A 17,399-nucleotide genomic window follows, 5' to 3' on the forward strand; every position below is an offset into this window, starting at 1 on the left:
CATAAGCAGACAGTCAGCTGTATTTTTCTGGTTTTTCTACAAAAAATTTCATTTTTGAAACCTTATAGTGTATGCGGAACTCTAAAATTAGGTGTTTTTGAGACATCACAAGGTATATACATGTAGTGACTTACATTAGATGCATGAATATCAATGGAATGAATATATTAGGTTTTTTTTCACATTATTTATATTATTTACTAGCAAAATACAAAAGATTCAGACCAATAAAACACATATCTGTGATTTTATAGAACCTAAGACAAGGCTGTGAAAACCCCTGATTTTGCCATATTTCATTGACTGGGTTCATAAAAATTACACTAAATTGCCAGATTTCTGCCTAAACCTTGTTCATAAAGTATGTTTTTTGTTGATTTGATGTTCCTAGTGTATAGTCAGAGGAGAAAAACTCAAAGCTGTACAATATTTTCCCCACTGGTCTATATTTCATACCTAGCACCTTAGCAAACGTGCAATTTCAATGGAAAATCCCATAGAAACCATATTTTTTTATTTTAATTTCAGAAAATAGAGAATAAAGGGCCAAAATCTTATTATTTCATATGGATTTACTGAATTCTTGAAAATAAACACCAAATTACCCCCAGCAAATACTAGCAAATACAATTTCTGATACCCAGGCAACCCCCTTATTAGATCAATAAATGTACTCAATTTGAATAAAAACTGCACTCATGTCAAGATGAACCTTTTTTTGACTTCAAGTACAAAGTTTCATCATGATTAGTTGAAAAATATATAAGTTATAGCAAATTTAGTATCAGTGGTACATTGCATGACTCACATGTCCAATGGTCGAATGAAATAAGGCCCCTCTAAAATGTACATTTTTTTTTTTAAATGCAATATTTTTGTGATTTTTTACATTGGTTGCATCATATTATGTGTATTTGATGCAATCCAGTTCAGTTTACTCAAGTTCCAGCTGCTTTAAGGCCAAAAATTGGGTCTTTATACATGCGGCCATGGTCAATGCACTTTTAGACCATGTATAGGGGTACACATATGAAAACTCATTTTATGATGCTGACAATGACTTAAATTGATCAACTTCAAAGATAAAGTGGTCTACACATATCAAATGTACATTGAAAACAATAAGAAGTGGTTTCAAAGCTAAAACTGTCACTCCAGATCAATTTAAACCAGACCTGTACAGAGCTTGTTCGAGTGCGATTGTGTCCGATATTAAAAGTTAGCCTTTATTTGGGTTTTGAATGATGAAAAATCTGAAACAAATGTAAGATAATGTAAGGTTCTAAGCTTATCAGGTACATAAGCAGACAGTCAGCTGTATTTTTCTGGTTTTTCTACAAAAAATTTCATTTTTGAAACCTTATAGTGTATGCGGAACTCTAAAATTAGGTGTTTTTGAGACATCACAAGGTATATACATGTAGTGACTTACATTAGATGCATGAATATCAATGGAATGAATATATTAGGTTTTTTTCACATTATTTAAATTATTTACTAGCAAAATACAAAAGATTCAGACCAATAAAACACATATCTGTGATGTTATAGATCCTAAGACAAGGCTGTGAAAACCCCTGATTTTGCCATAAAACTGGAGTGACAGTTTTAGCTTTGAAACCACTTCTTATTATTTTCAATGTGCATTTGATATGTGTAGACCACTTTATGTTTGAAGTTGATCAATTTAAGTCATTGTCAGCATCATAAAATGAGTTTTCATATGTGTACCCCTATGCATGGTCTAAAAGTGCATTGACCATGGCCGCATGTATAAAGACCCAATTTTTGGCCTTAAAGCAGCTGGAACTTGAGTAAACTGAACTTGATTGCATCAAATACACATAATATGATGCAACCAATGTAAAAAATCACAAAAATATTGCATTTAAAAAAAAAATGTACATTTTAGAGGGGCCTTATTTCATTCGACCATTGGACATGCGAGTCATGCAATGTACCACTGATACTAAATTTGCTATAACTTATGTATTTTTCAACTAATCATGCTGAAACTTTGTACTTGAAGTCAAAAAAGGTTCATCTTGACATGAGTGCAGTTTTTATTCAAATTGAGTGCATTTATTGATCTAATAGGTACGAGAACACAATTAATTCCCCTTGGTTTTCGTTGTATATAGTTCCAACTTTGGTAGTAGGTACCTCCCACATTTTTTCATATTTTTACTGGAAACTTATTTGCTGAAGTTTTGCCTCTGATTGGTAGAAAATAGGTTAAAATTACACGGGATTTTTTTTCATTAATCAATTCTGACTAAAAGTTGTGATTTGGTTCAGTGGAAGAAGGTTAAAATTTAGGACTTTTAACTCAGTTCATTTTGTCATATTTACCCCATCTCCGAATTATATGTATTAATTTCAGAAAATGATGGTAAAATTTTTCTACAATTTATATATAAAATCCTGTTTGTACATATCTTTAGGCCAGAGAAGTTTTATTCAGTTTGCGCCGGTGGAATTTTTTTAATCTGCTCAAATGTGTATATTGAAATGCACTTGAAAATTAATTGCGGTCTCGTGCCAGCATTGTAAAAAATTGACTTACTTTCACTTTCACAATGAAGTCAAATTGTCATTGAAAAAAAAGCCCCTTCAACATTGAAAATATATAAAACATTGCAAAATACTTTTATAAGTCACCTTTTTTTCAGAAAATGTCTTATCAACAATAGATTCTTCATTTTTAATCACTTTAGCAACCACCGGTTTCCATTTATGTCATTTTTCATTCCTAGCCAAAAGTGCGAAACTAAACTAAACTGTGGAGTGCTGGCTTAAAACGTAGTCCTGGGAACCAGGATAACAAACATCAAACCGTACCTCTGTCGTTTCCATTTCAGAAAAGAAACTAGAAAACTAGAAAAGGAAGCGTTTTTTTCTGTAGTAACAACACCAGCCCTTGTAAGCTGCTACAGGGAATACGGTAGTATTGTCACATAGCCAATAATACTAACCTTTGTCTTTATATTCGAGTATAGTAAAATGAGGAAGTGAGATAGACACTTAAATGTACACTGCATGACTTGTGGACGCCATTGCCAAAATAATATTATTTTCTCGTTGTTATCGTAATATGGGGTAGGCATCGCCTAAATCAGCGAGCACCGTGAGCTTTACCATACATGGTGTACCGTCTTGTGCTAGACTCAAAAAAATAATAAAATAATATTGAACATTACAAAGAGGGGGGGTCGACCCGGATGAAAATTTTTCCTTTGCAAGTGCAATATTTTTATTTATATTTAACTAGCAAACAAAATCAATATTTCTATAGGAGAGTTCGCCAGTTTCATTAGTGATGTCATATTCACTAATTTGCATGTCATTAGGTGTCAAATTGGTAAATTGGTTGGCAAATAAACAAATAAATGAACAATTATCATGTTAAGAATCCTAATTTTCAAAACTTTATAGCTTTGTTATTTTACATCCAATTTTGGTTTTGTAAAATGTTTCATTTACATAAGAGAATTCACATATTTATGTGAATTTATAACTGTTTTACTTGAAGAATAAATTTGAAATAATATTTATATGTAAACCTCTATTTTCATATAAAATTGTCTTTGAAATTGTATGCTCATATAGTCTAATTACTGAATATTTATTTAAAAATTCCATGGATAAAAAGGATTTCATTGGTAGTCTTGTTAATTAATGGACAAGTTTTTTTTTTAAATAAACGAATAACTTGGACAATTTTTTTCCCAAAATTCTAACCCCATACCCTCTTTCCCCTCGCTTTCAAAATGGTCAATAACTTAATAGCACTTCACAATACTTTACATTTTTTATCCCTGAAGGGCATCTCTAGCAACATCCATTTCAGTTTTGGCCTGCCAGGTCATTCTGTACAACAGATACCGGAAATATTACAGTTCTCCACAGATGGTGGGAATATTTTACACATATCATGTGACGTAAACGAAATTCAGACGACAGCCAAACAAGGAAATGATTGCCTTTCCTGTCTTAGAAAAGATATGCTTTGATTTTGATCAAATAATCAGAGTTATATTTTTTGCTGAGGTGGGTTAGGTTCTTGACAACAGCAACTGTGGAACAGTGGAGATACATGTACGTATATCCACATGTTTCCTGAAGTTTTTATGAACATAACATTCACTTCTTAAATAAGTAAAACAAAGTAGAAAGCAGACTTGAAAACTATAAGAAAAGAGGAATCTTTTTTACTGAAACGTAAGCTTAACCTACATTTTATTATTTGTTTGATTGAAGGAAATGATGAATTTTCTCTGTGAGGACAGTCACTTTTTGTTACTTCTGGGCCATGACTTAAGAGAAATTTAGAAAGTACACGTAAAAATGGTAGAGCTCACAACGCTTCGTGGCGCTCACTACTAAATTCTCCTCCAACTTAAAAAATAATGACATCACAATTTAAAGTACATTGTGTCAATGACAACAAAAGGTTATTTAGAGACAACTCTGGAGTCATTCAGCACAAAATGACAGGTGTGAATTCATGTATTTGACATGCAAGCAAATCAAGTTCCCTTTTAATTAAAATGTTTGTTTTTTTGTCATTTACAAGTCAACATATGCAAAATTTGATTTAGGATTATTTCATCTGTGGGAGCCGGCAAAAGATATTCCAAATATTTGTGATTTTATCGGAAAAACAGTTCTGGGTTCGGCGAAGAATGCCTTGTAAGCTAAAATGGCTTACAGTAGTCTGGGGTTGCTGACTCATGTCCAGTGACTGATTTGCCAGACAAGCTTGGGCAGTGGGACGTCAGATTGATTGATTATTGGGGTTTAATTCCTGCGCAGCAATATTTCAGCTATATTCAGGCAATAGTGGGACATCAGAGCTTGTCCCATATCAAAAACATGGGATTTAGAACACCAATTTTGATGTGTGCTTACAGACAAAAAATTACTTCTTTCATGGCTCTAGAAAAATTAAAACTAGGTATGTTATGAAAGTTTATATTATTAAAGAGAGTATCCTACAAAAGTGAATGCTTGGATTTTTGATTGGTTAAAAAATATGGCCGTCATTGGTACATTTGTGAAACTAGAACATAGGGGTTAAAAGGCTGTTTTTTTGCTATTTTTTCCTAAATTATATAGAAAGAAAATGAAGATTAAATATACTTTCAAGGTAATCATCAGGGTATCCTGAGTTACATGTTGATGACAAAACTTTGCTTTGGACTGCCACTGCATAGTCTAATAAATGCAAGATATACCTCCAATACCTGGCATACCTGGCACAAATCTTAGAAGTTTACCTCAGTAATTTCTAATATACAACCCATCAATTAATTGAAAGTAAGTTTTGGTATCCCAGGTAAATTTTAAATGTACCTGTTGACCTGGACAGGTTACAAGTAGCTAAGTTAAATAGGTATTTGCAAATTATTTAGTTAGTATTTGTTTGAAACACTTGAAGTAATTAATTTGTTGGTTTATCAGAGTTTAGTCTTATAAGAATAAATCTATATATTTTTAATCAAGAGACTGGTTATTTCTTTAATAAAATAGTGCATAAGATGCAAAAAGTTTTATTTTCCTTTTCTTCCAATGCAGAAAAATGCTTTTATTTGTTCAATTTCAAAGGGGAAAAGTAAAAAGTGAGTTAAAAAGTTACAAATGTCACATTTATGGTTTTCAAATTTGTACTCAAATTGAAATTGAATAAGTAACTATAATAAAATTTTAAAAATGAATTAACATAAAACCAAAAAAAAACTACAAGTAAGTGAAGGCAAATGCATCAGTGTGAGGTTTTCAAATTCAGAGAGTTTTGACTTGTGTTATTTTTTTGCTTTTTTAATCGGGCATTGGTAAACTGATTGAAGGATTGGCCAAAGATTTAAAGAATTTTTTCACAAAAGTGGTTGATTGCACTTACATACATGTATATCTGATATTTGATGATAAGTACATGATTATTCTTAACACTTGATTGATTGTTGGGGTTTAACGTCTGAGCAGCAGTATTTCAGCTATATTCAGACGATTTAAAGTGTAGCAAATCTTTTTTCTTCTCAAGAGTTAAGACTTAGATTTTTAGAAAAGCAATATAAGATTTTTGGTTTTTTTTATAAAAAATGCTGTATTATAACGTTATTGAATAGTGGGTACACAAGTAATTGAAATAAATTAATCGATTCATAAAGCAGCAGCAACTGATGTTTAAAGTTTTTAATTTGCCCTCAGGTTCTTTCTGAGTAATCAGTGCCAGGCTTGGTGTTTTATGACCTTTTCCACATCCTTTCATCCCAGTTGCAAATATCAATTACGAAAACACAGGATATATGTTGAACAATTAAAGGACAGAATCTAAATTTTTCATACATTTTCAACTAGTTAATTTAATCATATATTTAAAATCTTAACAGTTTCTTTTATTGCAATAAAACTGGTAAGATAAATCTTAAATCTGTTATATAAAAATTAATAACTGTATTTAAAATTTTCTTTCTTGATTTTTTTTTTTAAATTTTAGCATCCAAATATAACAATTCAAAGAGAGTAGATATATGTATGGTGTATATTATTCAGGCCCCAAGCTTAATCTTAAAATGTATGGTTTTCAAGTCAGAGGTTTGAACACACAATTAATTAGTTTCACAGTTATACATGTAAATATTAAAAAGTAAATTAAAAGAAAATAATGGAACTCTAATTTCAACTAGAAATTTAATGTTTATTATAAGTAAAACTAATGACCTTGAAATGTTACCAAAATGTGTAGGAAAGAAGTCAGTATAATGTTATGGAGGGTTTGAAATAAAAATGAAAGGGCATTGGTGGCAGAGATGTGATATCATATGGAGAAGGATGATTACTGAGCTGTGAAGGTGATTGGAGAGACCCCAGCAACACGTTTTCTTGGTTGCTTTACAAACCGTTTTAAAAGCATTACTAGTATTTTATCATATAAGTGTAACAGGAGGGCCAGGTGACTGTATGCTTCAGTCCCCTCATGTGGACCTGAGTTCGCTCAGGGGTTCATTCCACTGGGATATGATCTTGACAAGTGAGACAAAAATCTGATGTTTGTTATTGATCCGAGGCTAGCCATATTGGCCTGAGGCGTAGCTGAAGTCCAATATTTCTAGCCGAGGATCAATGACTCAGCCAATATGGGAAACCTTACGCAATTATGCCTTTGTTGAATAAATAGTCCAATATGGATTTTATCCAGTCCAATATGATGTATTGGACGGGTAAACACTGTATTGAACGTCTAAATCCTGTATTGGACGGCTAGATCTCGTATTGGCGCACTTTTCTACTTGTATTGTATGAGCAGTTTTTATCATATTTAGGCTAATATTCAAACGTTGTCTATAATATAAAAAATTTAAAGTTTTCCATAGCGATATTTATCTATCAGGATAACAAATTCATCACGTCAGGGGAGATAATTTCAACCACATCTGTTACAAACGTACTTAAGGATTTCAGTAAAATTTACAGGAGGACCGGTACCTTACCCGTTTGTCAAGTGACAACGTTCAGAACTCTTTTAAGGTATATTATGATATATAAAGATATCAATTTTCTTAAATTCACACTGCATATAGATTTTGAATTATCTTAATAGTTTTTGACTTCCAGTTTAAATTACTTGCAGCTTTCCATGAGAGCTTGGCGCTCCTTGACGATAATTATGTGAACTGGAAACAGTCTTCAACTCCCAGGTAAGAAATATTATTGCGTTTTAAAAAACATTTCTTTAATTTTCTTAATATTAATTAGTAGTGTGTGTGTTGTTTTTCATCCAGCATTGTTGATATTTTTTCTCTATCAATCATTATACACTCCTACTGAGTTCTGTTGAAAATGACTACATATCACATGATTAAATAATGACATACATTACCAAAACATTGTCTCTGTACATTTCACAGAATATGCAACGTCTATACTTAACATGGGAACAAACTTGTTGAAAAACAATTAATTCCTCAACACTTGAACCTACTTGTTTATAAAAAAAAAAAAGGCAGTTGTGACTATTGATCTGTCTATATCTTGGCTAAGACTATGTTTACACAGATTATCAACATGATATGGTTTATGGCCTAAAGTATCATTGCCACACTACTAAGTTATATAAGTATACACGTATTTACGCTATTCAGACAATATACAATATACCGTACAATCGGCCTGGCACGTGGCATTTATTAGATCCTCGAAATCACAATACCTACATGTACTACTTGAATCACATAAGCGACAAACATGGTACCGTATAAAATGATAATGTTGTATCATTATTATACAGATTTATGTTGATATATAATGTTCCTGTGATAGATTAATTACAAAAAAAATAATAGAATTCTTCTTTTCTCTATTCTTGTTTGTTTTTTGTTTTTATGTTGTGTTTGCGGTTTTTTTATGAAATAAAAATTATAGTTTATAAAAGGATGTATATAGAGAAGAAAATGGGTTAAAATCATGCCAGTCAATAATAGTATTATCTTTTTAAATTAATTTGCAATTAATTTTCTATAATGTAAGTACATCTATGTATGATCGGAAGAGAAACCAAAATATGTCTTAAGCATTTTAAAAGTAATTGAAGATATGAGAGATGCGAGATTCATCCCCTATATAGCATAAGGAAGGAAGATAGTGTGGACTGACGGAAGTACGGACACCCTACATCTTGACATATTCTCACTTTGCAAGTTTAGGTATAACAATATCCAAATGCCTGACCATTGAATGATATGGTTTAACGTCTTTTGGCACAAAGGACGAGAATGACTTTATCAATCGAACAGACCCTCCTTTAAACTAGTCGTACAGCTAAATAAAAGAAGTTCACAATCTCGCTTGCACTGAAAACAATGTGTCTGGCTATCTTTTTTTATAAAGATGTAACTTGTATAAGTATTTCGAGATATGTATTCAAAATATGTAGCGGATGTTCCGGGTTTTTGTTGTAGATGCATAATTTCGCATGATAACACAAAAAATATAATAATAAACAGTTCAGTTGTCGCTAATAAGCCTCTGTGGTTACATGTACATGTTTGACATAATATACAAAAGGTTTATGAACTATCTCACTTTTTATCAAGTAAAAAGCAGACAAGTGGCATGCAGCAAATTTATATCAGTTTCATGTTTAACAATATACATGTTATAAAAACATACAATTATTGAATCCTTTTAGTTTGGCTATGCATCATAAAATCGAATGTTTGAATTTGTTAGCAATACACACAATCGTCATAATCATCTGAGATGTAAGCAGGCTGTTTCTATGGTTTAAAAGCTATTCTTTTTTTAGACGGTAGTTTCGGTGTAATACTTAGATCGATTTTATTTTAAACGAACATGTGTCTATTGGTATATCAGAGAGGAGCCAGTAATGCGGGATATAGAGGTGAAAGATGTCTTTTCTTACATTTGTATAGTTATTGACCTGTATCAAATTAAAAGGGACTTCGTGTATGTACATGTACCTGTATGATGAATTGTCAATGTGTACATTTGTATTACTGTTTTTCTATATATTATTCTTTATAATATACACGTATGTTTTGTCACTAAATTTAGGGCGAACCTTTCTTGGGTTAGTCCCAATATTATAAAAACCTTAATCAGGAGCTTTGTTATTCCCTAATTAATTACGTTTTCACATAAAATACATGTATTTAGACACATGGTAATTAGCTGACAGTTGCTAAGTGACACGCGTGTATATTGCATCTTTAGTGACATTACACAGTTACTGAGTAGAAATATTTAATATGTAATATACTAGTGGTATACTTGTACTTGTATATATAGTTCATTTTTGGTATCAAAGTATTGTTATAAAATCTAGTACTGACCAAGTGAACCGAAGACGAGAAATATGAATAAAATATAAACCTTATACACATGTAGTTACACTTGTAGCAAAGAATTTAAAAAAAATGATAAAATTCCGATCTGGATGGAGATTTAAGGCTCATCCCTTACTCCACTTTTACATGTATAAAATTTATGTGAATATTTCTATTTAAAGATTAGACAGCTCTACTATAAACATACACATTACCTAAACGATTAATTAGTTTCATTGTGTGATGTTTGGTACGGAGGCTTATTTCCTTTACATCACATGTATCGTACATGTATAATTCACATGCACAATTAATTTGTGCGCCTTGGTCTGAAATATGCAGCAGATAGATCACGCACTGAGTAATACCATTTATAATCGAAGTACTATCTGTTTCGATAAGTTACATGGGCTATGTATACATGTGTATAAATCGTTTGTGTTCATATCGAGCGGAATTAGCGAGAAAACAACAATGCAATTTTTAGAGATGCCTTATTGGAATAATTATAAAAAATAGAACTTCATGTATTTCAGTGATAAACGGTGCAACCAAATTTGAGATCATTAATTAAAAATATATTTACATGTAATATTAGACTTCGAGCTTGAAACTAGTATTTTAATATTAAAAATTCATTCTTAAATTAAAAAAATTACGGTTTATGTTGATTGTGCCACAACCCTGTGGTCGGCTATTTATAGTTAATCTGAGAATGTAGGACGGAAAGTCACAGGACAAAAAGTCACGGACGAAAAGTCACAGGATAAAAAGTCCCAGTGGAAATTGAGGACAAAAAGTCACAAATCATAAAATGTTGATAATTTTTAAGGCAAATATGAAATAGAAATATATTTTTTTTAATTTTTGGGGGGGGATTAATTTTTAGTTTTGTATTTTTTTTTTTCAAATAGTTTTTTTTTTTTCAATTATGGTAAAATAATAAGAGTTTTGCTAAAATTTATAGGCAAATATTTAATTTTCATGGAAAAGGTATTAAGATTGTTTTGAAGTATTATTTTTTTTTTCTTTTTTGTTGGATATACATTTGTAGAAGTGAAATTTCCAGTAGTTTTTTTATGACCAATGAATGTGCTACAAAATCTGTATGACTTGATAGGAGGTGCATAGTGAAAGTTGTGAGTTTTGTTTGACCAATCAATGTGTGATTTTAAAGATGTATGGCTTCCAAGGAAATGCATGAACATCTGGACAGACCTGCATGTACTAATTTAAACAACAATCTAATTGTTAAATAAACAATTTGGGGGTGATAGTTAGTAATTAGTTGTTACAACATTTAACAATTTATAATCAATGGGATGATTTAGGGCTTCTCTAGAAAGGAAAACAATACAGAGGAGACAGCTAACTTTCATTTTTTTCCAAAAATATATCTCTGTCCATGGTAGGGCTTTTATGAGTAAATGTCTGGCTTTTTGCAAAGTTGGCATAAAAAAGACAGGCTTTGTTGCCTCGTCATTCAGTTCCAAATGGAGATCCTAAAGAGCAACAAAGGCGGTTCAAAGTTTTGCTTTGAAGGTTACACCTACACAAGACATGCTTTACGCAAGACCAAGCAGTGGTGGAAGTGCACCTGAAAGTCCAGTCAGGGGTGCAGAGGCAGCCTGTCCACAGACCTACACAATGAGAATCCAGTACCAAGTCAACCACATAACCATGCACCACAAGAAGACTCAGCAAATCTCATAAGATGTCGCAACAACATTAACCACAAAGCAGAGTCCACTTTCAACAAGCCCAGCCAGATCTTCGCAGAATGTGTATCAACTACATCCAATGTAGTAAAAGCCATGCTTCATACAGAAGACAACGTTAAAAGATCCATCAGACGTCGCAGACCGCAACTTCCTGTTGTGACTTTTTGTCTTATTCATGATTTGTGACTTTTTGTCCTGTGACTTTCCGTCCGTTTACCTAATCGAATTCCCTGAAATACATACACGATGATATACTTATAACTTAAGTTTTCATTTGGACAGATTTGCAAATACATTGTGTATCGGACTTCATCTGTAGTTAATTCAAGGGACGATTTTCCCTCAATTGAAGATAGCATGGACAGTTTGTTTTATCTTTTCGTGGTTCGAGGATCTGTTGACACAGGTGTGGGGTTGCAATTAACAGACATGTATACACGTAGGACTTCATATGGTGCAATATGATTATCTAATTATGAAACAATTACAATGTTTGTTTAAAAGTGGGAATATTTGTGTAGTTTTAAGTAACTTTTAAAGATGAAGTACATTTTTATTTTCATTATTTCATAAGTTACAGACCCAAGTAAACGCAATATTTCAAGGCCCACAACTATTTAGATATATCCTGAGTAGGAAAATTAAGAATATTATATGTTTGAAGTGGCGCGAATAAAACGTTAATTACAATAACAAATAAGTAAACAATAGCCACTTTTAAAAGGTAAAAAGGAACTACATAAAAAAATATAAATTAAAGGTACAAAATTGACAAAATATGTTGTGAAATGTGAAAGTAAAGGTATATCTAATATTTAGATATTAGAATAAAAAGTATCTTTATTCAGAAAAATATACTTCAAATACAATAAACATCCCCACTTTAAAAAAAATAAGACAATTTCCAAACATTATAATGCTATAATGGATGAATAACTCATGTCGAGACTAATTAGGTTGTTGAGAGCTTTGAATTAAATTGTTGAGACTGTTTAAGACTTAGTTGAGACTGGTTCAGACTAAGTCGAGACTATTCGAGACTGGTAAGACTGTTTGAGACTGGTCGAGACAAGTTAAGACTAGTGAAAATTTGGTCGAGACAGGTCAAGACTGTGTCAAGACAAGTCGAGACATGGTCGAGACTAGTTGAGACTAGTTTGGACTAGGTGAAACTCGGTCAAGATAATCGAAGTATTTTTCAGACATATTATATCTTATATAACTTAGTAGTGTAATATACGGTATATTTCACTATGAATTAGATTCTTTGACATATATTTTCCACTTCACTGATCATGACTATTGACAATTCTTAGTTGTCAACAAAGTTGAAGGTACATGTACGTCAGTATCCAGGTTGTATTAAGCTTGTGTGACCTACATTATCCCCTTGATACATTTGCATTCAAGTTAAAATATAGCAGATTTCAAACATGTATCTCAACATTTGTACATGGTAGGTTATTCTAAATTTGCATAAATCGTACATATGACAAGGATATTATGTCAGCACCCAGGTAATTGCATTAAATTCTGATATGCATTTAACTTACAGACAATTCTCTGCAACTATGCATGATAATGCATATACATGTATTTGTGGATTGATTGATTGATTGATTGATTGGTGCCTAACACCCAAGCAGGAATATTTCAGCAATATATTGGCAATAAACATGAAATGGAAGATAAAATGAACATGAAATGGTGATGGAATGAAAATGGGATGGGACACAAGGGTAATAGGGTCAAAGAGTTTTGATTGCCACTGGAAAATGTGAGAGATGGGTAGAGTTGGGCAATAAGGCCTCCTGTACCAAAGCCAAGGGTGACCTTCCTCCTGTTGAATATCACAGCAGGGTTCTTTAACGTGTGAGGAACATGTCATTTTTCTCAACACTATGCACCACTATTGTTTTGTGGTCAGGTTTTCAGTATTATTGCCTGACAACTCCAGCATGTAGGGTGCCAGGGGTACCCCATTCAACTACCTGGGGCACACAATGCAGTTGCTCAGTGAGCAGAGGGCCATTGTCCCCGGCTATGGTTCTGAGCGCTATTTAGTAACCTTTTATGAAGTGCTTAGCACTGCTGCAGGCTTACTCGTTTGACACCTGGACCTGCACAGGCAGATTAGCGAGAAAAATGTGTCCACCAAGCAGGGCTCAGGCTACTTGAGAAAAAAAGGGAAAGTGATTTATCTTTCAGATAGACACTATGGAGAAGTGGGTAGTGATCAGGGAGAAGTGAAGGCATACACACAACATTTGCTCATGTTGTTTTTATATGTATTATATGTTTATTACATGCACACAGTATAAGCAGGCAATATTTCAAGTGGAGTGTCTTAGGTGTATTCCGGCCAATTTGAGTGGTTCCCTATATCCCAATAAATGATATTGTCCAAGCTACAGCCAAAAATATCAGAGAAAAAATGTAAAGAGCCCTATGGGATCAATTGTTAGTGGTCTGTGGCAAGCTTACAGCATGGTGGCAAATTGCTCACACATGTTAACAATATTCATACACTTTTTAGCTCACCAGGCCGTGTTGGAGTTATTGCCTTTTGGCCTTTTTGTTTGTTTGTTTTTTTTTTTATTATTACTTTTAAAAATTTACTGGACAAAATTGATAAGATTATTCTTTAGGCATATTTATTAGTGTTAGGAATTTTTACCCTTGAAAAAACATCACCCCTTTTCCAATAAAAGAATCTTGCTTATCAAGAAAGGTGATTGATTCAAGCTCGTAAGAGCCTTTAGTTTACTTTTGGTCTGATTTTAAACATGTTTTTATTGGTTCCTTTTGAAAAATCCTGCATGTGTTTTTCGGGCAGATTTCATATATCTCTAACTATTTTTGAGTAACACAACCCCAAAAATTTTATTTTTTTTTACAAATTTAGAAAATCTTTAATTAATTTTAAATTATGTGCTATATTGTGACCAAACCAGTTGTTATGTCCCTAATGAACTGTAAGTTCCCATGTCCAGGTGTAAAAAAAAATAATATTGTATCCACACTTGCCCAACTGTTCAGGGTTCGACCGCTATGGTCGTATCATGCTGTGCTCTGCAAAGCTCTTATTTTCCAAATTTTGAAGATTGTTATTTGTCTTGATACTACATGTATATAATTCACTTTAATATTTGTTTTCAACATTACTGCAAGTTTTTATGTTCCCATATGTCTTTATCATTTTCAAGGTTTTAAATTAGGAGGCTGAGTGTATTCTTTTGTTTTGTGCATTAGCTAACATCTTATAATTTATTGATACTGTATTTCAGTGATGCCTGTTTAAAGTTCTAAAATAGGACAAAAAATATCTTTTAAAGAAGAAAAAAAAAAGGACTCAGACAATGGCATTAGAAGAGGAAAATTATAAACGCATAGCCCAGTTACTGACAGGAATATCTCAACGAGCAGTTCGAATCAAGTTTGATAGTGAGTTTAGTCCTGTTTGTCTAGAAAGGACACTAAGACGGGCGATAAAGGATCTTAGTGATCCGAAAAATAAGAAAAATATAAACCAGCACCAATGGAATCTTCTGTTTCCTACTACAGGTAAGCAAGAAAATGAACCAATAAACTCAGCAAAGATGCATTTTTCTGCCCCTTTGAGGCCCCCTGTTGTCTCCATGGTAACCATGAACCAGTCTCTGCAACCTGTTTCCTGAAGACTCAACACCACTCAATTCTTCCACCAAGTTTGAACTTTTCTGATTTTTTTTTTCTGGAATCACTTGTGCAATACAAATGACATCAGCTAAGTCTCATGAAGTAAAGGTCAATGGAGATGAAATATTATCATAAAAAAGGCATATTGGTGGTTTCTCTCTCATTGCAATAAATGTTGCGAAAAGTGTGAATAAGGTACTCCATGCACTTTTTTGGAAGTTGGCGTTCATGTTCAGTTTTTTGATCTTGTCAGTTTGATACGATCCATCATATTTGGTATGTTGTGACATTGCCATCACTTTATCACACTATTCAGTATTCTGTATCTGTTTTATGCATATGTCTCCACTGTCACAGTCAACTGACTTTGAAATTTTATGTTACTGAAACATCATTTTGTGCCAGTTCCATATATGCAAACAATGAATCTGTCAACTTTGGTTGTGTTAATTGCTTTTATTGATATCATAAATTGTCTATTATATTTGAAATTAGTAACAATGTCACCGTCAACCAACTTATGATTGTCAGTGTTCATCTGTAACATTTTTATCATCGAGACATATCAGTAACAGTTTGTTATACCGCTTGCTTGAAAAAAGCGTTCAATTGTCTGTTTGTCCTGAGTTCCAATCTGCAACTCCTCTGAAACTGCTATTTTTTTAAGCTTTTACAGATTTTTTTATTTTTTTAATATGGCCCTCTAAAACATCTTAATGGAATTTGATCAAACTTTTACAAATTCTTTATGAAATTATGCTGTTGTGCATCTTCTTGTTAGCTCATCACCTGGCTGAAAGCCATTTGAGCTATTGCCATCACTTGCCCTTGTCGTCGTCATTGACCAACATGACCAATTTGATTCAGCGAAAAACATTGCTGGTGTTACTAAAAATAGAACAAAGGGGTCAGACAGTAGTTTTTCACATATATCTTTAAAACCATTAGGTTTTAAAAAAAAGTCAAAGAAGGAAATATGAAAAAGGCCTATTATGCAACCCTATTTAAAGCTCACCTGGCCTTTGGCCAGGTGAGCTATTGCCATCAATTTTGTCATCATTAACTATTTTTCAAAACTCTTCCCCTCTTAAACTATTTGATCAATTAGAACCAAATTTTGTATGAATGTTCTTTGGATTATCCTGCAGAGAACTGATGTGGGGATTTTTGATATGTTGAAAAACGTGGCCACTGTTACTAAAAATAGAACAAAGTTTTATATCTCCAAAACCGTTAGGCTAAGCCAAATTCTGACATGTGTAAAGTGTTCAGAATGATGAGATCTATCTAGACAAATGTATGTGTAAATTCATTTACCCATGTTGGAGTTATTGCCCTCCTGATATGTTTTGGCTGTTTTTAACAAAATATTTAACTTCCAAAAATCTTCTCCTCTGAAACTACTTGACTAATTGGAACCAAACTTAGCGTGAATATTCCTTAGGGTGTTATGCATAGAAACTTTAGTAGCAGTCTGTATATTTTAAGAAAGGTAATGCATTTGTGGTATAAAATGGATGAAATTTTTTTTTAAAAATAAAAATATGTCATGTCCCATCCACTGACTGATTTTTGTGTGGAAAACCTCGTTAACAGTAAAACCTTACACACGTGAAAACAACTTTGAAAGTTACCTTCAAGTACCTGAATTGTAAGTAATTGAAATCAAGAAGTAGAAATATGTAGACCGTTACTTAAGTTATTTAAATGTTAATGGAGAAGTAGTCAGTTGTGTTGTTGCAATATCATATCACAATATTCATTTTTTTTTTTCAGGAAAACCTGAGTCTACTAACTTTGATGTTACACTAATGATATTATTACTAAAACACCTGACAGACATACAACCACCAAGCTCAGGATGGGATAATCTACCTAATGTTAGTGATACATCAATAGGTGCAGATCTAGCAAGGATTAAATACTATAGAAATAACTACTTGGCACATCTTTCTGACTCCAGAATTAACAGCAGTGAATTCAGTGATATCTGGAGCTGCCTTAGTGATGTAAGAGTTATTCATTTCAGAATATATGGCCATAGTTATCATAATTTTAGAATTTTGAAGTTTTTAGTTTAGGATAGCAGGACAAATAAATACCAACTTTGTTAAAAGCAAATATATATTATGTCCATCACAAAGTTTGTCAG

The 17,399-nt window shown here is 32.5% G+C and overlaps 1 protein-coding gene across 1 annotated transcript in view; it reads left to right on the forward strand.

Moving 5' to 3' along the window:
• Positions 1 to 2,755: 2,755 nt before the first annotated feature.
• Positions 2,756 to 17,399, forward strand: part of LOC148607302 (uncharacterized) — a 30,211-nt gene continuing 15,567 nt past the window's right edge. Inside the window, 4 exon segments of the mRNA XM_088543473.1 lie at positions 2,756 to 2,922; positions 7,634 to 7,700; positions 14,857 to 15,133; positions 17,024 to 17,256. Of these exon segments, the coding sequence (XP_088399599.1) occupies positions 14,929 to 15,133; positions 17,024 to 17,256 (438 nt within the window). The 5' untranslated portion in view covers positions 2,756 to 2,922; positions 7,634 to 7,700; positions 14,857 to 14,928.

Source organism: Perna viridis, chromosome 9, assembly GCF_037379345.1.
Source record: "Perna viridis isolate PV_CMFRI_1.1 ecotype Kerala chromosome 9, ASM3737934v1, whole genome shotgun sequence".
Lineage (NCBI taxonomy): Eukaryota > Metazoa > Mollusca > Bivalvia > Mytilida > Mytilidae > Perna > Perna viridis.